General features: G+C 38.0%; 1 protein-coding gene across 1 annotated transcript in view; it reads right to left on the reverse strand.

Annotated features, from left to right (window-relative positions):
* Positions 1-7206: 7206 nt before the first annotated feature.
* The window catches only part of NAMPT (nicotinamide phosphoribosyltransferase), a 29746-nt gene continuing 9183 nt past the window's right edge, over positions 7207-27769 (reverse strand). The window contains exons 2-11 of the mRNA XM_080638962.1: positions 24925-25081; positions 23531-23634; positions 20496-20624; positions 19878-20036; positions 19376-19512; positions 17129-17354; positions 15907-16026; positions 10434-10574; positions 10145-10279; positions 7207-8420 (exon numbers count right to left, since the gene is read on the reverse strand). Of these exons, the coding sequence (XP_080495088.1) occupies positions 8307-8420; positions 10145-10279; positions 10434-10574; positions 15907-16026; positions 17129-17354; positions 19376-19512; positions 19878-20036; positions 20496-20624; positions 23531-23634; positions 24925-25081 (1422 nt within the window). The 3' untranslated portion in view covers positions 7207-8306. The remainder of the gene's footprint in view (positions 8421-10144; positions 10280-10433; positions 10575-15906; positions 16027-17128; positions 17355-19375; positions 19513-19877; positions 20037-20495; positions 20625-23530; positions 23635-24924; positions 25082-27769) is intronic.

A 27769-nucleotide genomic window follows, 5' to 3' on the forward strand; every position in this document is an offset into this window, starting at 1 on the left:
ATTAACTACATGGATTAAAACCTGACTAATTAATCTCAAAATATGGATCATTGGGAGTCATCAATAAGCACAACCACGTTTAGCAGCGATGCCAAAGGGCAGGGGTCTGGGGTCAGTGTGTTCATTGGTGAACACAGTGACATAAAACTTCTGCTGCTGAAGCCTGTGGAATACGTATAAAGAGGGACAAAGGCAGGTTGCTGTTACGCAAACCTGATTCGCCTGGTCATGGTCCCATGACACTCACTGGCAGGTAGCTAAATACCAACTTACACAACACCAGAGAAAGACATGCAGACTGTCTTGGCAAGCAGTAATTCAGAGACAGATTTAGGAGTAATCATAGATGATCATTTCAGCATAAGCTGCCAGTCAGGTGATAGCTGAAAAGGCTGCTTACACAACCCTTTTATGTATAAATGAAGCTATCACCAGGAAGAAGTAGGGCAAGGATCCTGGTATGCAGAGATTGTGAAAGATCATAGCCCATGAAAGATCACCATTATTAGAATGTCTTTAGTCTTTATGGATATTTCCTTTTCTAGATAGAATATATACACATCTATTTATGTATAGATAATTTGCATCTATGTGGGTGTAAAATGTACATATATACATGTGCATATACTTATATACATGTGATCCCTGTACAGTCAGTACATGTAAAATTGCCAGTGCTCACTTCAAGCCCAGCAAATATGCCAGAGGCATCTCAGTGGATTCAATATACCAGGTTTATATACCTGTTTTATTCAGACATGGGACATGTCCACAGAGCCTTGGATGAGGTTCTAAAACAAACGGCCCTTTACACGGAAGTATTGTGGAGTCTGGTTTAGTCCAGAGTCCCTTGCTGAATACAAGAACTGTTTTGGAGTCCAAGTATAAGTACTGTGCAAACTAAGTTCTTTCTGCCTCTAGTCCACACCAAATGTCTTGTGAAGTGGCTGGTGAGACTGTCCCTTTTATAATTCCCAGCTTTCCTGTTCATGCATGCCCCTGAGAAGCCTCCCACAAGTTGGTCTGTCACTTGGTAACAGTACATCTTTAATTCAAACCTCAAGAACTGCTTCGCCCCAATAGCTAAACGCTTTTCTTATCTCAAGGACTCCACTGAAGCAGGTGACTGTCCACACATGAATAAGACTGCAGAATCTTGTTAGCACTGTGCCATTCGCCACCAAGAGCTGTAAGGCAACATGGCAAAGGCAGCAAGAGAACAAGGATTGGTTTCACAAATTCCCTGAGTTGTCTGGAGTCAGATCTTCCAAATTTTCAAAATACATTTGGTCTTGTGGACAAAGGCACAGAAAGACCAAGGGGCCAGATGCTGAAGGTGAACAAGCTTAGCTTTGAAACTACAGTGGAAGGAGTAAATTTAAGCTACTGGGGAAGACTCTGCATGAACTGTGCAAGAGAAAATCACTTTCTTTGAAGTCCTTTGAAGGAGTCAAAGGATAAGGGAGACCCTTTTAATATCACCTAATTTAATTTCAAAAAGGCATTCAACAAGGTTTCTAATCAAGTCTTGAAGGAAACTAAGAAGTTTTGAGACATGAGGGGAAGTCCTTACATGGATACAACATTGATCAAAGGATAGAAAACAGCAGGAAAAATATTCAGCTTTCCAGAGAGTGTGAAACTACTTAGTGATCTGTGCTGCAACTAACACTTCTCAACATGTTCTGAAACAATCTAGAGAAGGATGGGTAAGTAGGTGACAGTTTGCTGGAGATGCTGAGTTATTCAGGGTAAAAAAGATTGGAGGTGATTGTGAAGAATTGCAAAAAGACCTTATGAAACAGTGGCTGCAAGTTAAAATGGGAGATGAGATTCAGCATAAACATAAACTGATGTGTACAGGTAAAAATAATCCTAACCTCATGTGATGTGTTATAATTCATCTACTACCACTTAAATACAAAATCCTGGGGTTACAAAAAATAGTTTTGTAAAAATGTCAGTACAAAGCTCAATAGCACTAAACCCAAACACACAGAAACCCAGGCAGTTTAGATGTTAGGCAAGAACAGAGATTGTTACACAGAGTTTCATTCCATTGTAGGAAAATTACACATGGCTGCTTGGTGAGAGCGGTACTTTCCAATTCTGAGTGTTTTAAAAGAGCAGTCAATAAAGTCAGCTGGAAAAGAACCAGAGGCAGCCAACACACACCTTGATACTCTGCAATAGCCTTTGCTGCAGTGCTACAACAACCACATCAGTGACAGCATTTACATCTAATCAATTGACTTGGGAAAGAATTATTATTTACAGTCCTATCACAACCTGCAGTCACTCCCTTGTCTCATGCTGGGTTACAGCACACCACATACTCAACAACCATACGGGTTCTTCTCTCAGAATGCCTTTGGGCAGGACCCCATGGTAACAGGGAAGAAACTAATTTAATTAAACTTTTTCCAGGTCTTGCCTAGCTCAGTATGGGCTGTGAAAGGTAGACCAGGGATTAAACACATACATACTTTCCTACAGGAAAGCAGCCAAAGAACAGTTTCCACAGCTATAAGCAGAGCCCCAGCTGAATTAGGCTCCAAAACCCACCAAAAATGCTTTTTTTATCTCTGGGGTTCAGAACAGCATCTGAGAAGGTGTCACCTCTCTGTCTTGATGGGACTAACTGTGTGTAAACCTTTTGGAATGCGGCTGAGACTGGTGAGTTAGGAAGCACCTGCAGAAACCAAACAGAAGTGTTTGAGTATTCAGCTATGTTTTATTACTATAAAGATCATAAGTGTACACTTCAGCATATGGCTTTTCTAAAGAAACCAATTTGTAAGAGAATGAATTCTTAATTCTACCAGGTTCTCACGTCTTAACATTTTCACAGTCACAACTCAGGACACGAAAGGCAGCAAAGGAACAGCTTTCTCCTCTGGTTTTAGTGTGTGAATCTATTTGCTTTTGTCTGAAGTTGTAAAGATTGCAAAACCTTGTAGAGAGGTGAAATCTTCCTTTTTATCTTCTAGAGATTTATAGTCGCAATAAAAACAACTAATGGTCTTCAAGCAATAGTGCTGGGGGTGAGGCTGTGAAAACCACAGTGTGTGGGAAGAACAGTAGCTTTGATGAAGTTTGGCACTGGCATTTGGCTTAACAAGTAGCTACAAGCCTTGAAAAATGGATTAAGGTTAGACTGGGGCACATTACCAGACCAATGCTTTGTTATCACGATGACACCAACACTCTGCTTTGGTTGAACAGCCTTAATGCTTTCACAGCAGATTATGGCATTGACTCGAACCTGCTCAGCTGAGACAGAAATCATGGGAGGCAGAGGCAGATTAGTCATCATGCTCTGACCTTTCTGCGACCTACAGGCATATCTCTACCCAATGCCATTTCACCCAGAGATTGTCCTCTTAAATTGCTAGGGTATATCATACTTCTGATACTGATGTTCTTCGCTTTACCTTAGAAGATACAAAGGTTTAGAGTCCCTTCAGTTGGCCTGACATGTGTATTACTTTCATTAATATTTGGTGATACAAATACTCAGCCATTAGAAAAGAAGTTTCCTCATTTCCTTTTGTATAAAAGAGCTTTAAATAGCCACAGTAATAACCTAAACTAGTGACAAAGAAGAAAAAACCTCCAGCCCCCAGATCCTTTCATGCATTATTTATCTACCCACTTGAATTTCTTAAGTACTGTAAGTATAGATAATTCTGAAGCCGTTTTCAATAATTTATGATCACCTGGCTACATGCAATGTGTACGTTGGAACAACTACTAACAATCAGATCCTCAGATGTCATAGACCAATGTTAATCACTGAAGCATAAGTAAATGTAGTCATATGTTTTAATAGAATATGCTTGTGTAAGTAGAGATCTAGAAACAGCCTGAATTAAGTTGGACACAATTGAAATTTCTGGGAAAAAAAGGAGTTATACAACTCAAATTTTCTGATTTTTTGGCTCTAAGGTAAGCAAGCCATAAACTTGCCTTTCTACTCAGAAGAGTTGTATAAAAGGGAATTAAAATCATTGGTAGAGGCATGATGGCTCTCTAGCCGTCCTTAAAGGACCTCTCTCCTCTAGCCAGGAATAGGAGAGGCTGCAATTGGTTCCAGGAAATCTCACCATAAATTGAAAATTCTAGAAGCTCTACTCAGAAAGCAGTTAGGAGTAGGCAGATGAAGATTAGTAAGAAAATGGTATGGAACAAAGTATGTTACTTAAGCAGAATCCTGCTGACTTTGCTCCCTTTTCCTTTGAATAGCTCTGGATTATGTTGCAGCAGCAATCAGGGTACTCTTCAATATACTGTGCCACAGGAAAATACTTTTTGGAAATGCTCTATTGCTCAGTGCTTTTCATACCTTATACTTTTTCATACCTTCATACCCTGAATTAAAACTGAAGTTTTAGATAACTCTGAAGGGTGTTTTAAAATCATTAACAAGGCCAGCTGTGCTACTAGCAAAACCATCACTCAAATGCATCCATCCTCACAGCTCCTGCCTTGAGCAGCTCAGCACAGGTACTATGTTATTGACTACTGTAGAATCAGAGGACATAGGAAGAGACACATTTATGAGTCCACCGCCTTCTCCTGTGCAGTCCAAGGCCTGGAATTTCCTTGCAGACTCCTTTGTGTGATGACCTGGGAGCTCATCACCACACACTCACCATTGGTAACCACCTTGAACTTACACAAAGGCTGATTAGAAGGGAAGAAGCTGGAGTAGCTGGAGGTTTTTACCAGCACAGAACGGAGGAGGAAGAGGCCTGCCTGCCACTTAAGCGGTGCATGTTCTTTGTAAAGAGAACATAACAGAGACTTTAAATTCAGGTGCTAAAAAAAGACCATTGACAGAGATCCCTTTTTACATTACAATATGACCAAAAGGGACCAGCGACTAGTGATGATAATATCCTTTACACTAGGTGCCTTATACACCCATAGTAACAGCATCCGTGCTGGCAATGTACCCTCTGCAAGTTATGTAGGAGTCAGAAGTGTAACTAATAACAAAACCCATGTCCTAGCAGTAGACATTCTCTCAGCTGAAGAGCTGACATTATTTTCTGAAAGATATTGAAATGAACAGAAGGCTGCAATGTCTTTGGTTAATTTGCTTTTAAACAAGGATTTGTAGTAGCTTTAGAAGTAAAATTTGAATACTGAATCTTTATTTGAGAAAGGATTATATCAAATATAAATAGAGGATAGTTTCTTATATCAAATTCATTTACAAGTGCTTCATTTTTGTGTACAAACAGGGAAGATGCACCCTCCTCCCCCAAAAAAGAAGGGTAAAAAAAGATGTCAGTCTCCCTTTCTCTAGGACTGAGCTGACTGAAACTCAATCCCTTAACCACAAACTGCATGCCAGCCAGCTGAGCAGCTCCCCTGCAGAGGGCTGTAATGACAGCACAGCTCTGCTCTGGTCTGTGTTTGGCAACAAAGAGCACAGGAATGACATCCGATGCCCAACATCACGACTTCGAGACACAGTCAGATGGCTATTATTTTCACTGCCAGAACTAAACTTTATTACCATGTGTATTACATACTGGTGTTTGACGCCAAGTACATTAAAATTACTTTAACAGAGGATTTAAGTGAGGAATATTTATTCTTCACTAAACAGGTTAAGAAGGAATGTAAAAACCTGTAAGAAATAAAACCCGTTTTAAGCTTTGTTTTGATTTTGGCAAAACAAACAATTAAGCACTCTCCTGTTCTCTCCTCAGACCTTTCAAAGTACCAAAAAAGCATCTTTTCATAATCATGCAGCTGAAGAAAAAAAAAAAAAAAGTCCTATAAAATCTATTTCTTATGCTAAGTATGGTTACAAATAAAAGTATTAAACACAAAACTCCCAATTCCTATGTTTACATACAAATACTGTATTATATTATGAAATGGGCATAGTTAAAATATATCCATGACTACAAATCTAGTAATTTCAAGCAAACAAACATGCTGTTTGCTTTCACTTGGAAGAATTAGGATATTGTATGGTTCAAGCACTGCAGTCATTTGTCAACAACTTGATGCCCAGAATGTCAAACTGCCAAACACAGATACACATGAATTCAGGTCTGAATAGCACCAGGTGGTTTTCCCCTTTTAAAGTTATTAACACTTAATAAAATAAGTGATGTGACAACTTCTTGAAAGTGACATGCACAAGTAGACAATTTGCTTCAAGTCTCCAACTAATAAGGTAAAAGTTTTAGACAATACTGAACAGCTACTAATGTATTTTACGGTACACAAGAAAACAGTGCTTCCACAGTATATCCTCAGTTCTTAAGTACAAAAATATCAGTTATGGGTAGTCAATAGTTATCAAAATCTTTATTGGTACAGAGTGAAAGCAGCATTTACTTTATTGTTTTTTAAACCATACATCATAAAATTCCCTAGTACACATGGGGAGGAGTGAAATAGGCTCTGTACTATTTACCTGCTACTGATCCTAGGTCCAGATTTAAAATCTTTCCCGGCAAATACAAACAGTATCATTAACAGCAAAGGGAAGGCAGTTCCTCAGTGTGAAAGGTCAGCATTTAGAGACTTGCTAAAGCACTATTTTTAAAACAATACATCACTTCAATGTATAATTACATACACTACAAGCGGAAAACAAGTTTTTATTAATAAGAACTATTGAGACTGGGCATAAACGTCTTAACCACAAACCCTGGAAACATTACGGGTGTTTTGATGTGGCCCTTTTTGGCAAGAGAATAAGAACAATGAAGTATGGCTTTTCAATCTTCCTTTAAAAGCACATTTTATAAAATTCTGTAGCTTAAATTATTTTAGAGGACCCCTAAAATTTGTCTGTAACATCATTTACTAATTAAAAGCATTAATTACATCACTAGATTAAGCTATTGGCCGATAGTTGATCACCAGCATAAGGAGGAACCGTTTGCTGTTGGGTTTTGTTTTTAAGGGAGGTACTTGTCTAGTGAGAGCCATCCTACGGTACTATCGAACATCTCAGAGGTTACTACATAGCTTCTCAAATAAAATCCTCATCAGTTTCATTTTCCAGCAGATACTCAAATCAAGCAGATGCAGAGAGCAAATACAATCGAGTGCAGACAGTTCCAAAGTATCTCTCAAACACACTATTTTACATAGTTTTATTAATTTACCCTCTGCAAAACAAAAGCCCCTCCTCACCCCAATGAGACAGGGCAAGAAGGGGAAGCAGGTCTGCCATTCATGTAGGAGTTTGGCTAGCATAAAGTTTTATTAAAGTTGTTAACAAAAATAGTTAAACATTTTTACAATTTAACATCCAGTCTGACAAAAGGCAAATCAATGAAAAAAATACAAAAAAGTAAAAAAGTGCACTACCCAGTCCAGTATTTTGCTTTAAAGTCATGTCACTTACAGCATATGAAAAATAAACCCAGAAGTGTAATTACTTTAAAATACACCGCTTCCATATTTCAGTATTTTACACATATATTCTATAGTGGAAGAGGAGATCTCTTAAAAACTTTACTCTTAAAATATTGAGGTGCATATGCCAAGTGGAATAGACTTGGCAAGTTAAGTCGCAGTAGAGAATCCGTTCAGATTTGGCATTTCATTTACAGACCTTACTGTGCTAGTAAGGTCTGTAGTACCTAAACCTTCTAGTAAGAACAGCAATTTGCTTTAATGCAGATTTACTAATACAGACAACTACAAGAAATGGTGAGGTCAGCAATTCTATGGGATCTTAAGGAGATATGAATCCTGATTTAGTTGTCAAATGGTACAATGTCACAACAAACTTTAAGGCCATGTTTTATTTGCTGATTAATGGACAAAAGGCAATGGATTTCCTCCCCACCAAATATTTTCTTGAAAGTCTGTGCTCATAAAAATCATGAAAAGTTGGAAAGACTTAATTATTGAAACTTTAAATATATTTTACACAATCTTGTTTGTACAAAAATACAAGTTAAATATAAACATAAAGCAATCATGATAATTTTATGTAAATCCATTTTGTGATATTCTGTTATATATAAAAAAGTTTCTCAGCTCTGTCTCATTTGTGAAAAGATCAATACCAGATTGAATCACCCCTGGCAAAGGGCCCTAAAAAGCACACTTTAGCATTAAATATGTTTTACAATGTAAGTACCATTTCCTGATTTCATCTTTTCTAAAGACTGGCAAAAGATAGGGCAGTATGTCCATAAACCAACAAATAATTTGGCTACGATGTCATAAAACACAAACACACAAATCTGCACAATAAACCCAGTAGCTATGCAGTACGTACTTGTTACACACACACATACACAGACATGGAATGAAACTTAGTGAGACGCCATTTCTAGTTCACTGTTCTTCAGCCTGGCATTTTGTCTTACTTCATCAAACGAATATGACTTCGTTACCTTTCCATTCTTAAATACTGTATGAAGGAGATCCTGTAAGAAACACCACTGCTTCAGCAAGAGTGATTTGGCAACAACAACATAGGTTATACAAACTCAAAAGTGAGCACCCAAACCCTTACCCCTGGTAAGACTAGAGCTTTACACTAAATCTTTAAAGCTTCCTCTGACACCTTTCACTAACGGCTAGGCAGAACAAAAGCTTTAGGCCACTCTGTGCACAGACAGAAGCTTTGTGTTGAATAGGCCCTAAAGCGAGCTGTCCACATCTGGCCAAAGCCAAATATACATGCTAAATACACCTTACTAGCTAACAGCTATTAAGGTGACACTCAACCAATTAAATACAATTCAATTAAAGATTTCATGTAAACCTCTGTGATTTCCTCCACAGAAACTATGAGAAAAGAAAAATCAAAATCTTTCTTCAGAGTCCCCTCTGCACAAACATTTTGTAGAACAGTGCCTCAAGAAGTGCTCGCAACCAGCACACTGAAACAGCAACAAGCACAACTTTGTACAGAAGCTGTGCTGTTGTGTGTTAGCACAGCAGTAACACTGAGCAGTCACTGTGCCTGATGACCTATTGCAAGGATGTGGCATTAGGGCAATGGGACCACAAGAATAGATTTCCCTGTAATTTCCCAGAAAGCCCCAGAACCTGTACAACAAATAGACCCTTCTAATGTCCCAGAACAATTTCTTTTAATCAATTATTTCACCTGTCAAAAATTAAGGAAGCTATATATATATTGCCTAATTTGAGAGCCAAAGACTTGTGATTTGTTTCGATTTCTCACCATTAGGTGCCTCCCTCTATACATATAAATATGTGATGAATATTAATCACAAACATATACATGCATATTTGTATACATGACTTTGAAAAATACTTTCTCCTAGATGTGTTTTCCAGAACACATTATCTACAATGTATTGTTTTCTGTCTTGAAATCTCTCAGATCTCAGTTTTATGCTTACTGTTGCATAAAGTAGCACACCTGTTAGTACCCCTCTGCCTAGCAGCACAGAAATGTGCTTCTATATATCAGAAAATGAAAACTTCCAGCTTCTAAAGGCTGAAGTGCAAGCTGATGACTTATTTGCAGTCCTCTCAATTCAGGGAGACTCAACATGCTCTAAAGTTAAGCATTTCATTGCTTGCACATTGAAAACATAGAAGATATAAAACTGAAAGCCTGACAATGGCATAAGTTTGTGCCTATTTTAATGAAATAGCACTTCATCTTGCAGTTCTAAAGAATTAACAGGGAAACTGAATTCCCATTTTAAATTTACATCTTTGAACACTGGGTAACTACTCCATGTACAGAGCATTAACACCTGAAGGAACTATTTAAAAATCCCAGTGGTTAAGTAGAAACAAATTTTAGTTATGGCTGTCCCTCTCCCACCTCCAACTTGGATCACTACTCAAATTGTGCAGCATAGCCCATACAAAACTATTTGTTAGCATATAACCTGCAACATTAGTGTGGGGAAAAAGCAACAATGTTCTCTACTTTCTGAGAGATAAACAAAAGACAGATTTCTAAATGTAAAGCCTGAACATTCAACTGGCATCCTAACTTTCTGCTGTTACTGAATCTGGCACATGGGACATTCGAGGTAATAAGAAGGGAGTTGAACAAAGATAATGAAAAATAAATTCTGAAATTAAGCTTTTAACCAAAACTTGCTTTTTCTCAGCCTACTTTTGCATGAGGAATGACGTAATACACTTTGGAAATCCGTACCTGCCCATACTCTTCAAGGTCTCCCTTGCCTTCTTCAAGCGTCACATAATCGCCAGCAGGTGTCCTATGCAATGATAGTCGTCCTTTCTTTGACCTTTTGTTCGGGTCGGCAACTGGATCCTTGAAGACATTTACCTAAAGTGCAAACAGTACTTTATTTTAAAGCAAAGGGCTTTGTGGAGCTCATGTACCAGTGCAGGTGGTGGAAGTGTAATGGGAAATGTCAAGGGTTTTCAAGTGGAGAGGCCTCTATTGAAAACACAATGGTAGAAATTCTACTAAGACTTACCCCGAGACCATTGGTCACCACGTAACTACACTTAAAGGAACAATTTAAGAGGTCTCTGGTTAGTTTCTGCAACAAAGCTCCACCAGATCCAAAGGCAATATTCTCAATACTCCATTTATTCTTCTTCATTCCCTCCACAATCTAAAGAGAAAGAAAATTATGATGGAGCATACTTTCAGGTGATGGCATTTTTCCATTAAAATATTACACTACTTAAACAAGATGCTTTTACAGACAATTAAACCAACTAACATTCAGTTTCCAGGAGATGTACGTAACAATTCTGTCAATACTTGGCACCGGGTTTGCATTTTTAATTGTGATTCCAGCATGGCATAATTGTAGAAAGCTTTTGTCCTAAAACTATTTATTATGCCAGCATATCTACTTCCCAAAATAGGGGTAGTACAGTAATGCAGTGCCCAAACAATCAGAACTCTAAAGAAAAAGAAAGACTTTAAGGGAGTATTTCAGAGCCTTCCAATTACTCAGAATTATGGGAAGACTTCAAAGCATAGCATGTATCCTGAAACAAAGCAGTCATCTTGCTCAGCAACTCCAGAAAGTTATTACCCGCTTGAGCAACAACTTCAACAGAGCAGTTCTCCTAAAAATCACATTGACTAGAATTAGATTAGCAATTCTGAAGATGGGAAATGGAAATACATAAAGCTGCTCAAAAAGTTTGCTTTGCCATCTTCTCAGGCAGGTATAGATCAATGTGAACTTCACTTCTATCAGCAGTCAGTTAAAACTTACTATATTGTTTCCTCCTACCTTCATTCTATTCAGACAAACATGACATCCTCTAACCTGGAGTAATGGGTGCTAGTTCAGTCATGCTCATAAATGGCCCAGATTTGTTTCCCTGACCTGTTACCCTTACCACAGTGTGAAATGATGCTCACAGCCTCAACACAAGAGTGTCTGAACAATCTCCTAACCATTTTACTAAAAAAAGTGTGTGAGAAAACTTCATAGTGGGTGAAACAGCAAAAATCCCATCCATCCAGAAAAAAGGAAGGTGAGAAACAGAATGGAATGACATAATCTACGGGGAACAGTACAGTTTCAGAAATCAACATCAGAAATCTGGTAATCTTCATTCTGTGCAGTCTCAGTCTCCTGCATCAAACAGAAATGTCAGAGTAGCACTAAGCAGAGTGATTTCATGAGCTACTGATGTCAAACCACTTTTTTTAAGGGACAGCTAAGGCAAAACTAAAGTTTCATTCATAAGGGAAAAAAAAAAAAAGGCAATTCCAACTTCAGACAGTGGCAAACCAGTGACTAATGTAAACAGAAGGGCATACTATTGAGAACAGAAGAGTAGTCTGCTTACTCATTTAATCACATGCAGACTCTCTCTTCACAGATACTCTCAGTTTGAACACCTGAGAGAGGCCAGCCAATGGGAGAGGTGGACTGCAGAGCTACGACCTTTTGAAGGTATGGTCTAAACACATCTCCACTACATTTTTAGCAGGGATTTCCCCAGTAGAGATCTCATCAGTATGTTTCTATCCTTCTAATGGTACCAGCTTACTCAGCTTCATCTAAGAAGCCAAGGGAAATGAGTCTTGGGCACTACCGCCATGACTTTCACTTTGGAAGCTTTGTATCCTGAAGAAATACCCCTTCACCACGTGAGAAACCTGTGAATTTTAGCAGTAGTCATGCCTTTTCAAACGGTGACCAAGCACAAAAGGAATCCGTATTTTCAGGTGATTAGGTTCTCCCAGAAGCAGTTGAAAGGGGTACTCAGGGAGAATACAGGACTGAAATGAATTAAATTCTGCCTTAAGCATCTCAGAATAAGCAGAAGATAACAAACGAAGGGTAAGAAAAGGGATTTTGTATACCCTCTACCTAAGCATAAGGCCAATACTACTGTAAAAAACCAGACTTGACTGGGCCTGGATATGGGCTCTGTTTATCTACACCATACTTTCAGAAGGCAAATGTAAGTAAACCCCACCTGGACTCTGATCAAGTTTTGTCCAGCTGCTGACCTAGCCTGAAGCCATGTGAACTGTTGGCCAAGCTTGAGCAATGTATTCTACTCCTTTCCTTATCCAGTTTTATCAATCAGGTCTGACACTGAACTCACTTCAACATGCCTGCATGATGTAGCACAAACACCTGGTATAGACAATATCCTACCAAGGCTTAGACTTCATGTTCACTGATACTTGTAGGTTAACAGACGCTAGTACAAGTATAGCATAGTTCAGCCATGGCTGCTTAACCTTCTTGCCTGGGTGAGAGGAAATGTGAAATCCCTTTCAGCTACTGTTCCTGATCTCATTTGCAGACAGTTTGCTCATCTTGTGCCACAGGCACAACTCCTCACTTACCCTGGCTGAGGAACTGGCTTCCACCTTTCCTCTCCCAAGGGGTTTCCTTACTCAGACTGACCTTTGGCTGGTGAGGAGCGAGGAAGGGAAACCGAGACTAAGTTGAAAGACAATTCTAACTTTACCAGTGACTCACAGCAGAGGCCCAGATAACAGCTTCCTTAGGTATGATGGCAAACAGCAGCAGTAATAGGGAAGAAAAGAGGGAGATCTGAAATAACTGAAGCTTCCACCAAAGGAAAACAATTCAGAAAAATTTCTTATCTTACACTTTCAAACATATACAGGGAGAACAGTTCAGGTGTCAAGGTTCTGACCAGCTTCCTCTGACCATTATGAACATGATTAATGTATCTACTGTGACTCCAGATTAGAGGATTTTCTTTGTATAAAAATTTAAAGACATCTGGAAATTGAATGTTCAAAGAAAATCCTTTGAAAGTGTAGTACATTGTGGAGTTAGCAGATTGGAATGATTTTTAAAAGTGAAAACGCTACAAGAAAGTCAGAAAAGGTTCCTTACCTGTTCTACCAGCATCCCCTATTAAAACAAAGAATTTTAAAATCCAGTTTATACTGACATAGAGTTGTTTTCTATATTGTTGTTTCTAACTATCAAACTAGCAAACAGCTAGTTTGGATATAGTCAAATGAGACTGATCTGTCATTACTCATTCTAGTTTTTCCTATTGTACCCATTACCTCTCATCTGACCCGTAACAATAAGTCATGCCTAGAAACTAAGACTGATAGGAAGTAATGAGAATAATCACTTGCATAGGCTATAAGAGGGGGGGAGGGAGGAGAAAGACGGGAAAACAATACATTCATATAATTCATTCATGTAAACTCCTTTGTGAAAGCAATGAATTATACTTCAGAGTTGGGTTGGGTTTGGGTGGTTTGTTCATTATTTTTTTAAATAGCAAGCTATTACCCAGTCTTTCAGAAGTCAGCATCATAACCTTGGGTTTGTTGACATGAAAGGATAAAGTTTAATAAAAATTAAAAAATTAAATTTAAAAATTTAAAATTAATTAAATTTAATTAAATTTAAAAAAATTAAAAAATTAAAAATTAAATTTAAGCATGACTAACATTAGGCTGCAAGATCATGGGTCTTTTTGCTCCAACATAACTTGCTGCTGTCCAGTGAGAAGTGTCTCTTTCCTTCCTGCCTGCTTCTCCAAGCTCAAGACAACAGTTTATGTTCTCTCCTGTATTGTCCTAGTGAAAGCTGGCCCATTTTGAGGGTCAATTTAATTCACTGAACCACAGAATTGATCATTTCTGGCCTAGTTGGTTTGCTGCTACATGTGTGGGCTACATTAGTTTAATGACCAGTGAGTGGTTCAATGACCAAAGCTGACATGAGGTGCACAGCAAGATGAGAGAGTCAGGAAGAGATAAGGTGGCCCCTAGGCAGGAGTGAGTTATATCTGCTCTTTACAACTTGTGGAACTGGATCTTCAACTTCTTCTACTATGTATTGCAGGTAGACTTTTCCTCATAATCAGTTACAGTTTGAGAAGGAAAATGTGTAAACAGGCAGATCATCTGAACAAAGATTTGTTCCTTCTGTCTCTCATCCTCTCCCATTAGCTGCCGGGATGATTTTCCTGCTCTACTTAGAGAGCAATGCATTTTTATCTTTAATGTCAAGATTTTAAATATTAGTTTCAATTTTGTATTAAAATTGATACTATGTGAGCATCCTTGAATTTTGTCCAGTTACTTCTGTAAGTATATAACTTATAGAAAGCAACCTTTGAGTTCCTTACAAAAAAGGATTTATAGTCCAGTTTCTTTTCTGTCACAACTCATGAAAATCTCAACCACAACATACTTTGCCTAACACGGGCATCAGTCTTGTTAAGCAGCCATTGAGAACATGCAGAAGTTTATTTAAAAGACTCTTCCCCTGGTATTTAATGATAAGTTTCTTTCCAGCTATTAACCTCTCATGCCTGTGCTCTGTTAAGCACATCAACACAGTTGTATATTCTCAATAGCCACATGGGACAAAGAAATAAAGTTAACTTTAAGGCTATTGGAGGAGGAACAAAGCATACTGCATGACTGCACTACAGCTGGCATACCAGTAACAATCTCAATATTAACTGCTCTCTAAGGATCTGAGTGACAAACTTGATTTCCACCATTGAGGTTCACATTATGTGTCCATTTGAGATGTGCAGATAGTTTCAGACTAACTAAAACCTAAGACTGATGTCTCTCTTGAAAAGCGTCGAAAATCAACTTTGTTAGGAAGCCACTAAGGATGCGTCAATCTAGAAAGCTAAGACAAGTGTCAATAAAAATCAAGTAAAACTAATCTTAAATTTATCCAACTTATTTTTGGTTTTCAACTCTAATTCAGCTGACAATGAATGATCACAGAAAAAACCTGATAAAGTCAAGTCCTCCTTTCATACACCTCTCATTTGTAGTTATTGCAGTTTGTACCTTTGTGATCACATTGTATTACCTAGTATCTCCATCTAGTCAATAGTGGTGAATAAGTAGTTTCAAGCATTCAGCATCTACTAAATAACTAATTTTTGTCTGGATGAATTGCACTTTTGACTCAGACTACAGTCTAATCTTCAACAATGCATATTCCAATACTTGCTGTATCAATGAACTTGCCTCCCTTGTTTTTTTAAAAAAAAGTCTCCTTCAAATCTACACCTTCAATATCTGAACACTTCAGATGGTATGTAACTAATGAGCCAAACCAGTTACTTACTACTATTCCTATGGCACAGCAATCTTGCAGTGTGCCTTAGGTATCCATGAAAGGACTAAACACTGCCAGACTTTGACCTGAATTAGACTTGACAAGTAGGATGAAAGCAAACAAAAGGAGAGACAGCAGCAGCAGAAGGTTACAACAGAGGGATTAGGAAATGCTTTTTAGTTTTTTTTATGCATCTTAATAATTCCCTGTGGAGTTATAATGAATTTGGTTTATGCATTAGGATATCCTGCCAGTGTCGAATGAAGGGCGGGGGGGGTCAGCAGTCTCTGCTGCAACATCTGACTAGTCATAACTGAGTCCAGATTAAGTATCAAGATTGCCAGTGTCACCCTGACACATGAACAGGATCTCCCACCTCTTGCAACGTGTTGATATCCACACCATCCCCTTGAATAACTCTGAGATACGGCGGCAGCAACTTGTAGCCTTTTGAGTTCTCTGTAATGGGAAACTTCTTCCCTAAGATCTCCAAGACCTATTGAAAAGAGAAGAGAGACTGTTCAAAATTAGAATATAAGCCTGCCATTCCAATAAAGAAACAACTTCCACATTTGAGTCACGCTCTCTCAAAAAAAGAAAAATCCGTAAGTATGCCCACATATCCAACTCTAAATCTACCCACATAGGCTCAGAAACAAAAAGCATGCCAGCCATTGCGATGGAAGCCAATTGATTAAAACAGTCACAGACCATACAGCCTTTATGAACTTCTACCCAAGAGCTAATCAGAACCTGCTTCCCTCCTTTCTGTCTTTGGCTGCTGTCAGTTTTTGCTATTAAATGTGTCAACTGAAGATTCTGCTCTTCTTTTGACCTTCCTTAAGATGGTGGATGAAGCTTTCAGTTTTCTGAGATTCTGGTAGCCACTAATAATTAAAATGAAACACTTCAGTTTGGAGTTTTTCTTATCAGCTCTGATAAAGATTATTCAAAGTTCATGTGTGATGTCATTTGTCCCAAAAGAAAAGCGATAAAGCTGTATGTATCTGATTTGATACAGAATCAACGTAACTAAAATCTCCCCTACTTTCTTAATAAAGCAGGGCTGGCAACTACTCAGATTCAGATATATCAACAGCTTTTACTATAGAACTGCAACAATGATTGTGCTCCCTAAAGAACTACGAGGCAAGAATCATTTTTTAACTTGGACGTGCCACTGACTTAAATGCATGTCTTACTCAAGAGAGAAGAGTGCTAAACTTGTCTTTGTAGCATAAACCAGCAAATTACATTAATACACAACTAACCTTGGTGGTAAGAAGTTCTATTGGCCTGGCATTTACTAATACTCAAGTTCTTTCCCATTTTATTTGTCATGAAGTGATGAAAAGTTTCTCCTTATAGAACCATTTCAGCATCATTAGACCTGGTAAAACTGGTAACTGTTGTAAAAGCTTCAAGAATGGTATGCAAGAATGGGTTTGATGATGAAAAAGATTAAACTATTCAGACTGCAGACATACTACACATACCAAGTTAGAGCATTATATTCCCCATGTTTATTAGCCAGCCCTTACAAAACAATTACCCTTCCCAACAGTGGATATCAATGACTTCAAGAAAGTATTGATTACCTTTAAAACAGTGTCAAGGGGATTCCCAGAATCTGGTCTAATAATAAGTGGTGCCTCTGGACTTCGGTCTTCAATTATATGCCTCAAGTCATCACCCCATATTTTTTCACAAGCATTGTAAATGTCATAGCTGTCACTAACCACAGATACAGGCACTGAAGAAAACTGTGTCACTATGTGTTCAAAAGCATCTTTTTCATGATCTTTCCCCCAAGCCGTTATGGTACTGTAAAGTCAATTGAAAAATCTGTATTAGAGCAGCATTAATATGTAAACCCACACATTCTGTGTTTCCTACCAGCAGCACTTCAAGATAACACTAGGCAAGATGATTACAAGACAGCATAAATTATGTGCTTATCAGCTCTGTGTTGCATGGACAGTAAATACACTATATACTGAGTAAACAGCACCCTGTTATCTTTGACAAGTCAGACAAGCACTTGACACATGAAACCTCTTTCACATGTAAATGTGATTTTTTTTTCTTTATTTATTTAGCATTTGTGAGTTATTCTTAAATCTGAAATTCAGGCAGTTGGGGAACTACAGATGCAAAAACAGAACATCTGCCCTGGCAACTTCAGACTACAAAGAGAGAAGCAGAGCACTAACAGCATGTGTTAAGAAAATCTCAGAAGAAAACACTATTTATTTTCTTTTTTAATAGTGATATAAAACCATTATGCTCACCCATACAAGCATTTTTCTAAAGGAACCTCAGGGCATTACCCTTGGTACAAGTGTACAGGCAAGCACATAAAACAACGCTGCTAAGAGAGGTAGTAAGTTACTGAATACCAGCTGACCTGCAGTAGCTGTTCTGTATGGGGCTGTCACAGATCAGACTGTACCGATCAACTGACTTTAGTAACTTGTGTGTGAACACCTACAAATGCTCTCATGCAAAGCGCATGTGTGCAGTAAGAGCTAGAGGGCATTGAAGTTTTACCATGAAATGCCACCATTAACTACTGTGTGGAGAAGCCCCAGATCACAGTAGCGAAGAGACAAAGCAAAATGTGTTTCAAAGAGACTGAGGCAGCCCAAGGAACCACCCTGGTGGCATGCCAGAGGTAAGCACTACTCTCACAACACAACCTCACGCTGGAGGTTGTGTAACAGTAGATCAGCTCTGGAAAAATTCAAGTCTTTAGCACGAGAGGCTTTTTATGTATTAACTTGGAAAGGGTGACTGCAGTCTGCCTTTGGCAATGTGAACTTTAACTAGGGCAGTATAAGCTCTCATACTACCACTTCAATATGCTGCGCAAAACACGCTTGCTCTCTTGGCTCCACGGGCTTGCTTTCATTACAAAGAATTTTATAGTTGCTTGGCCCATCATTTTTGGACTTGACCGTAGTATTAAGCTAAGAGTTTCAGACAAAATTTATCACTTCTACTGATCAAGCAGGAGGTCTAGAACAGCACTACAGCAATGGTCTAGAAAGTTATGTGTTCCTTTAAAGATGCCTACTACCCTACACAGGTTGTTCGTGTAAGCATTTCTATTATCTGTCTTGCAATTCTAAGTGAAAATATTCACTATTTAAAAGCACTAGATTTTTACTTGATCGGAAAAACCCAACAATCCTTTCCTTTATAGTCTGCCCATTTCAGTTTGCAGACATGCAAGTAAAATCCAAGGATCTGTATTCACTTCTGAACTTCTACAGGATCTGGATATAAAAAAAAAAATCAGAGCTTTTAATCTCAAATGTCTCAATTCTTTACTCTCAAAAACTCATTCACAATTCCTAGTGAGAGATCAAGGATTTACCGTTTGCTAAATTAGTTATGCTAATAGGAGTCTTCAGACCAACTGCCTCTTCTGGGAGGAGGACATTATGTGGAAGAGTCCAGAATTGGAACTTATATGGTTTCGCATTTCAGGATTTTATGTTCAAAACAAAATTCAAAGTTCATAATGTGAATCCTCAATATCTACTTTAACCTGTAAGCTTTCAAGTCCATTCTAAAAAGAATCATCCAAATTTACTTAGACATTGATAATAAGATTTTAGTTAAAAACATTTGAACACATCATAGTTAAGAGCAACCATGCCACAGTTGTGCCCCTAGAACATACAGAGGCATCCGTATTGAACTTCAGCCTCAACAGCTGGATCAGTCATGGCTAATAGTGTATGATATAAGTGAAACAGCTTAATACTTTTGGATACAAAGATGGATAGGAAAGAATTACATTTTGTTAAGCTATATTAAAAAGACATTCACAGCCCTACCTGTGTTCAGCAGCTGGAACGGAATACCCTGGAACCGGATCTTTTGTACCGTAGTACTTTTTAATTAATGCAATTCCTGCTACAGTGTCTGTTCCTTTGAAGTTCACCAAATGAGCTGAAGCTCCTATCCCTGCAGTCTGAAAAAGACATAACTTTCAGCTGCCATGCCAAATATAGATAACTAAATCCAGTCACCGCCTAGCACTAGTTTGCAACAGCAAAACTGACTCGGTTCCTGTTTAACCAATAACCCTTTCATGCATTTACACAGTAAAGACATCTTCCATATAGAATAAAGCTCTCCCAGTCTAATGTTACAGTTTTGACACATACCTATCCCCACACCCCAGATCTCCCCTCTCCACAGTAAGTCCAAACACAGCACTCTATGCATTTGCAGTTTCACTGCTCAACAAGGACACAACTGGTAACAGATACATGCTGCAATTCTTTATAGTTAAGAACCATTAGACTCTTCAAATTATTAGACAAGTCATATTACCTCTTGTGAAGAAACTCCTCTGTAGCCAAAATCATGCAGTTTATACTCCAGTCCATCTAAGCTGCCAGATGTCTCTAGCAAATATTTGGCCAAAATCTTTTTCTGCTCTCTAGAGTTCGTAGCAACCGTGATTGGATACCATGACTGAACAAGAATGGTCTAAAACAAAACCCATTTATTAGGTGTAGGTTTGCTTAGGACTCGAAAAATCCCCACTTGGCATTTAATCAGGCACAAAAGGGTCTAATTATTTTCATCACCCATGCCTCCAACAGTTTGCTTTAGGGCTAAAGTAATTAGCCTTTATAATACCTTTATAAGGCAGGCCAGTTATTGACCATCTCTGGAGTTATCACTCCCAAGCTACAGCCACACAATTCCCCCATCCTCCTTTCCTTGTGGATAAAAGCACTGTAAGATTTTCCTTTAAATTTGTCACAATCTCTTGCCAGGTAGGGGAAAAAAGTCTCTGTAGGAGCCCTAAATAAAGAATCCAGGCTTATTTAAGCAGAAAATGAAAGCTGCCAGAGATTTCCCCTTAAACCAGTGTGATTCAGCCTTTAATTTAAGTGCATTAATATTTACTTCGAAAAAATATGCAAACTTTCCAAAACTGACCTCAATCCAATTTGTGAGCCAGTAGCACTCTGGATCTGTGTTTTCTACTGTGAAAAGAACATTTCCTCTGGGAATTACAGAGCCCTCAGGAACAGCCTTTATTTCTATAGGAAGATGGCCATCATATTTCTGTGTAAGAAACAGTATTACTGTTAGACAACAGGAAAGATTAGGACTTACCTCTCACATTCTACATAACTACACACATATAAAAGTCAGGCTATGAGTTTATTTATAAAGACTTTTTCTTATTCATTTCTTTCAGCCCTAAAAATAACTTGATTTGTTTGCATAAACATCAGCCCAAATAAATACATAAAAATCCACATTTATCAAAATTGGGAGGAAAATCCTGTAACTTAAAAATAGTCTATTTATCAAGTGAAATACTGGTTATCAGTTGTACTCCTCGTGCAAATTGGTATTATCTAGGGTTTCAAAAGAAATCTCTCCTTTTGCTTAGTATAGATGCATGCTTTGTTATTTTATTACAGCAGGATCCATTTAATATCTATTTTAAAGACTATTTTATCATTTCAATTATCCTCTAAACATGAGATCTAATCTTGAAGTGTCATTATTTTGTCAAATTCAGCCTTTCATCCCTGAACGACTAAACATTGTGTGAAATATGCCTTTTGAAAAAGAATTAAGTTGCAAACAGCAACCTCAAAAAGGTAGTTTTAACTTTCTGAAAGAGCTCTGCAAGCCAAACTGATATTTCGTATATTAATATTTGTTGACAGAAACTATTCTTTAAAGGCAATAAAAATTGCATTACTTCAGAGTAATGACACTGATTCATAAGTAGCATCTAAGCTTATTCTCCAGTGCCCCAAACACATCAGAAATGTCTTCTACATTGCAGTTTAGAAGTTTCTTTGAAAGTATAATATGCTGAACCACATTGTGTTTATATACCACACAGGGTTTAGTTGTCAGACTGGGAGACGTCTGTTCTGGATTATCAAAGGACAATGAACTCTTCAAAATGGCTCAAAATAATTTATTAGTGATTCATTGAAGACAAAAGTATAGTTAAGTGAAAGGACAAAGCACTTCAAAGTTGCTGATTTGTTGGTGTTGATTTTGTCCATGGAAAAAAAAGCAACATGGTCATTCCATAGCACTGTGTTATAGCCCTTTTCAAAACTGTTAGGTAGAATCAACTTGTAAAATTCAGGGCTTACATCTCAATCAGTTGGATCAATTCCTGCCAACTTCCAGGCTTCACACTACCCCCTTGCTCTCCAGGCAGTCAATTCCTCTCTTTCAGCCCTTCACCCTATCAGTATTTACTCTCAGTACAAATGAACACATGTACATTTCAAATTCATTTTGACACTTCACTCATACAGCCACTGCTCCCTCCACTTCACCAATGCTACAGCTTAGGTAACACAGCCGGAGTGAAAACTGTGGTAGGTATGTGAATTACACAGGAATTCAGCAAGCAGAAGCAGGGTCTGTGTGTGCATATAAGGGCATATAAAGGCCCAAAGGATACATACACTTCCTGTTTGAGACCCACCAGCATCTAAGATCAAGAAGTAGAAATCATATTTATTTTTATATATATATATATACATATATATACACACATACATACATACACAGTTTTAACAAGAAAACTTGACAAAGGAATAAGCAATCTATACAGGGGGTATGCAGGAAGGCTTCTTTTAACTAAACCAAAAGTTGATCAGAATTAGTTAAAACTCAGTGTGGACAGACATGCAGCATTAAAAGTGTATTAATTCAGTTTGGTCAAAGAGGGATCAAGATTACTTTAAATGCAGATGAGAGCAGTTCACACCGCATAACACAGCCTAAAAGGGAATACAGATTGAATTCACATCTGTAGTTACTTGAAATGGATGCAAGTCCTCTACAAACCTCTCCATAGCTCCCTCTTAGAAAACAGTGGGCTTATTTACCTTGCTGCCATTTGCAACATTTAGCTGAAATTCACTTTTCTCTTGCACACTTTATGGTCCACCCTGGTTGCAAGATGACATCCAGATGTTATCAGACAGATGCCACCATAAAATAGTTGCAGTCAGATCATCCAGGGAAAAAAATACATGCAAATAACTAAAAAAAAATGTGTTTTCAAATGCCAAAAATATTCATGCACTAGAATTTACAATGAAACTTAGCATCTAATTAATCTGCAGAGATTAGAACAGCTCCAATGAATGCTATTAGCCTGAATCTGCTGCTTTTGCAGAGAAGAGATGTTTGCAATTACTTGAAGGTTGACACTTTTTGAAACAAAAGGGAAAGACGGTAATTGTGGAAAGACTTAATTTGAATGATTTTCGTGTCAGAAGTGCTCAAGCATTGTACTTCATAATAAAGTTCAACTTAAGTATTTGAAAAATTTAGGAAACAACTGAACAAAATATCCATTTTCTGGAAGTATTTACACATGCAAGAAGTTGTAATGTTTTCTGCATTAGAATAAAAACACTTATAATTAGGTACAGAAAGTAATGTAAATGATGCAAGCAACCGCTAAGCACTGTATTACATACAGAGACTTGGCAACAAGCCCTCTCTTCTACTAGCTGGCTGACGGCAACCATAAATCCTTATTACCTACAAAGCCATATTTGGCATCTGAAAGGATGAAAATTACTTTTCTCCAAGGAATTACAGTTACATGATTATTCTTTGACAGCTGCTACTCCCTGTACACTAAACATAAAAAGCTAAATTTATCCAGTTGTTACTATCATTAAAATGAGAGACTGCTCTACAGTTGATTCATAAATCCTTCATAGTGATCTCATACTATTTTCATAGAATCATAGAATAGAATAGTTAAGGTTGGAAAGGACCTTAAGACCATCCAGTTCCAACCCCCCTGCCACGGGCAGGGACACCCCACACTAAACCATGCCACTCAAGGCCTCATCCAACCTGGCCTTGAACACCGCCAAGGATGGAGCATTCACAACTTCCTTGGGCAACCCATTCCAGTGCCTCACCACCCTCTCAGTAAAGAATTTCTTCCTTATATCCATTTTTACCTCCAGAATATAGTTCCATCCCTTTTCGTTGAAGACATCATCTTGAAAATGCTCCCTATATACTTCTTTGGCTTCCTTGATTTTCTCTTTGGTCACCACTTTACCTGTAGTTTTAGAAACAGACAAAACCTTAGAAACTTATGATATCCATCAATTTATAAACTAAGTAACAAAAAAAGGCAGACACAGAAAAGTCACTTTGCCTCAAACAAAGACATGAAAAACACATCAAATGCAGTTTACTATGTTAAAACCACATTTTACTTTATTATATAGATCAGGATGCTCAAGAAACCAACAGGATAAAGTACACTCGTGGCTTGCAGGTGACTCAGGAACAATTTGAGGCTATTACTTTTTTATGATGGTTAAACACCTGCCATGAGTTTCAGTAGCAGTGTTTTTCCAAGAGGAATGTGATGACTGTGCAAGCTGGCACATGCAACAAGACATAACCAGACTAATACAAGGGTTAAGCTACGCTGCTCCAGGGAGAACACCCATGGGAGGCCTTAGAACCAGTCTTTGGTGGTAACCACCTTGCAACAGGAACCGCCAGATTAACCACACGATTTGAATGAGCATCGCTACTACTATAGGACCAATCATCTACTGCATACATCAGAAAATAATCCTTAGAGAAACAAACCAAGATTACTGAGTGTTTCGATTTCAATGGGATTCCAATCTTTGGTGGAACTGGCAGAGTTGTTTATAGATTCTGGATCAAGACAATGATATTAAACCATATGACTAAAGTTTTCCTTCTGAAGCTTGGCAGAAGGCAACTTGTATTTAGGTCAGAACAGGTGATATTTGCACATAATGCAAAAAAAGCAGACAAAATCTTAAATGGCCCCAAGGAATTTTCAGATGTTACTCTTAAAACTGTCAATATTGAAAACACTTTGAAACGTACCTGCCGTATTCAATGATCTAAGCAGAGGGGCAATCAAAATTTAAGGGAAATTAAACCCATTATTAGTTACACAGTAAATGAACCTGCAAATACAGACTGAAATTTATGTTTAAAATACAAAATGTATTTTTCCTTGAATATTTCTATCTCCATGTGATTCTATGCACAGTCTTGCTCTACTTCCATTCATTTCACCTTAGCCCACTGACGGTCGGATGGATATGAACACCTCTCCGTTTTTAATAAACCACTGGCATAAACAAACCTAGTTAAGAGGTGTCTAAATTAAGAAGTCAATACCATTTTATGAGGGTGGACATATAATTCTCACAGTCATAAATCAGATCTTACACATGTCACTACCTACACTGTACCAAGATAATCTGGAATTGCTTCATCTATAAGCCTCCAGGCTTGAGGAAAAATTCAGGTATTTATTTACATGTAAAGTTTTACTGGAATTTGACACAGTTACCTTTTAAGTATTTATTCAGAATGTATTGCAAACCATAAAACACAGTTTCTTCATATTTCACTTTCCTCAACTTGGAATTTTCAGTCTTCTTCTCACGACATTCAAAGTAGGAATATACTTTGCTTGTATTAGGTGGATATTGCTTGTAGTGTGTAACCTATATTAAGAAAAACTTCAGTAAGAGCTCAAAACATCACTACAAAGCACAAGAGAAATTATATTTGTACCTTAAAGCTTAAGAGTAATTCCCAGCTCTTCTGGACTGTTACTATTTATCCATGCACATTGTACACAGTATTTAGAGGATTTCCCCCTTTTTTAGCTGCCTTCAATTTTCAGTTCCAAAGACTGATTTCCCTACCTTATGCTTTGCTTCTGTCAAACCTTTCCCCCTAGAGTAATCTTCACGGTCAGCTCTTCCACTCCCCTGATAACTTGGCTTTGATTAACCGGAAAAGACACTGGCTAGGATTTTAGGAGCAGCACTGAGCACTGATCCTTCCATTGTCTTTATTTATATGAGGTTTTCCATACCAATCAAAGAAAACCCATTGTCATTGCAAGTTTTCTGCTTTTACTTCAGGCTAAGCACTGCAACGCAGGCACTTAATGGAGCACAAACCTGTTCTGTTCCAATTTCACTGCCATTCAAAAGCAGAATGCTTAAGAGTAGCACTGTTAGACCCAAAGGCAAACCCTGGCTTTTAGATTTAGTTCTAGTTATTAATAAACGTCTCACTCCACAAATTATAACATATCCTTTCCTAGTTCTACACAAAGCTTCCAAAGCAGTAAATCACACTGCCAGCTCACAGTAAACTCTCTTGAGGATATCATCATGTTTAAAGGGAAAAAACACCAATAAAACTCAAACAAAACACACCCCCACCCAAATTCCCTTCACCCCCCTTACTGTGGAGCAGTCAAGAATACAGCTTTACATGTCTTTCTAATAGGAACAGGACCACACACACAATGCCCTTACAAAAACTATCATTACATGGACTCCCAGAAAAAGAACATGTAACAAAACATTAGAAGGTTCATTCACAGTAAGGCACAGGGAGAAGAAACCACATTTTGTTTGCACCGTTGCAACTTCAGGAAGTTATAGCAGCAGTGTGAAAAATCATGTTCCTTTTTAGGACTGGGACTGGACTTTCACTGGTGCTTATCAGGATTTGAGAGTACCACCTGGGAACTCTGCTTATTTCCATTTTTCATCCTACCGGGATGCTACATCTTACATGATTTCAGAGTAAACACTCAACACGGAGCCCACCAGCTTGAAGTGTACATAGCAGACATCCCAGGAACAATACCCCAAACCAGTACCCAAATTCCTTGTGTCAAGCTATACAGCAAACCAATGTAACGCTGCTGTTCCCACCTCAATAGTTCAAGCAAAACAAAGAAAACACATCTGTGTGTCACTGCCTACTAGGGTTTCTTTCAAAAAGTTTAATTATCCAACTTACTAACTTTGGGCACGTTGCTGAAGCCAACACCTATATTATAATGAACATATGCATTATCTTAGACTATCATCTCTAAAAGAAAGTTTGACTTCTGCAGCTCAAAGACATTTCTCCAGCTAAATGCTTCTCTCTGTCCAATGGGTACTGATCCAAATTAGATTAAGGTGTACTTATACTGTGCACACATTTGAGCTGGTGGCACCTTTTCCTACAGCATTTAAATACAGGTTTTTAAAGACAGGTTCCCATTCTAGCTCTGCTTTGAAACATGATCACAAAACACCGTGCTCTAGCTGCAAGTCAGAACTGGAGGTCTGAAACCAGGCTGGAATGCCTGATTTTTCCTTTATGTAGCATACCTGGGAAACAGGTCCTCCAGACCACCTTGCTGTCAGTTTCAACCTAAAAAAAACACCACTCAAGTTCTTCAAACATTCAATCACAGGTTTAGCTAATTCTTTTGACTTTAGATTAGATCTTAACCTGAAAATATATTCTAGATAGTGTCCAGAAAAGTTATTTCTAGGGATTGAAACATAAAGAAAAATTTTGTGCATGACAACATCAAGCACAAATAATAATGAAAAACAATAAAATGAAATGTCATTTGATCAATTAAATTGCTTCAAGCCCTTGAAAGAGATAATGAACTAATTTTACAAGTTATATGCGTATGATTCAATTATATTCTTCACATATTAGAATCTATTTAAACAGTGAAAAATGCACATTCATGGCAATTAAGATGTTTACATCTAAGCAGACTTTACATCTGTAATTTTAAACAATTTGTGCTTCTTTTTATATTCCACAATGCTCTTAGCTTTACCTGTAAAGCTGAAATACTCTTTGGGTGTCTGCAAGGCTTCCCACAAACTACTCAGTATTTAAAGACATGATCAAAACTTGAAGTACCACGCTTTTCAAGCACTGCGTGCTCCAGTCATGTGGTGTAGGTACGTGAGAAGGTAACCAGAAGACCTACATCCCCTTTCACTTGCCTGGCCATCTGCTTTGCTTCCAAGCTCTCTCCTAGCAGGCGCATCTGCCCATGAAACATCAAGGCTGCTCTAACTGTTAGCTGGCATTTCTGGACTACTAAGACATGGGGAAGTAATACCCATTCACCACAGTGATGCTCAGGAGGTTTGGCACGTAACGAAATTCCCAAAAGACGATGCTCTAGGGAGTGGGAACAGCTCACAAGAGACACAAAGAATGTCACTGAAAACAAAAAAAACAATCAAAGAACCCCAGAACAGCACACCACCACAAGGCACTTGGGCAATGAGAACTATGCTCAAAAAAATGCCTAAGTTTTCCTTGCTGTCAGACAAAGTTTTGCATCTTTCTGTATTCTAAAGAAA

Source organism: Psittacula echo (genome assembly GCF_963264785.1).
Source record: "Psittacula echo genome assembly, chromosome: 1".
In the NCBI taxonomy this organism is placed as follows: Eukaryota; Metazoa; Chordata; class Aves; order Psittaciformes; family Psittacidae; genus Psittacula; species Psittacula echo.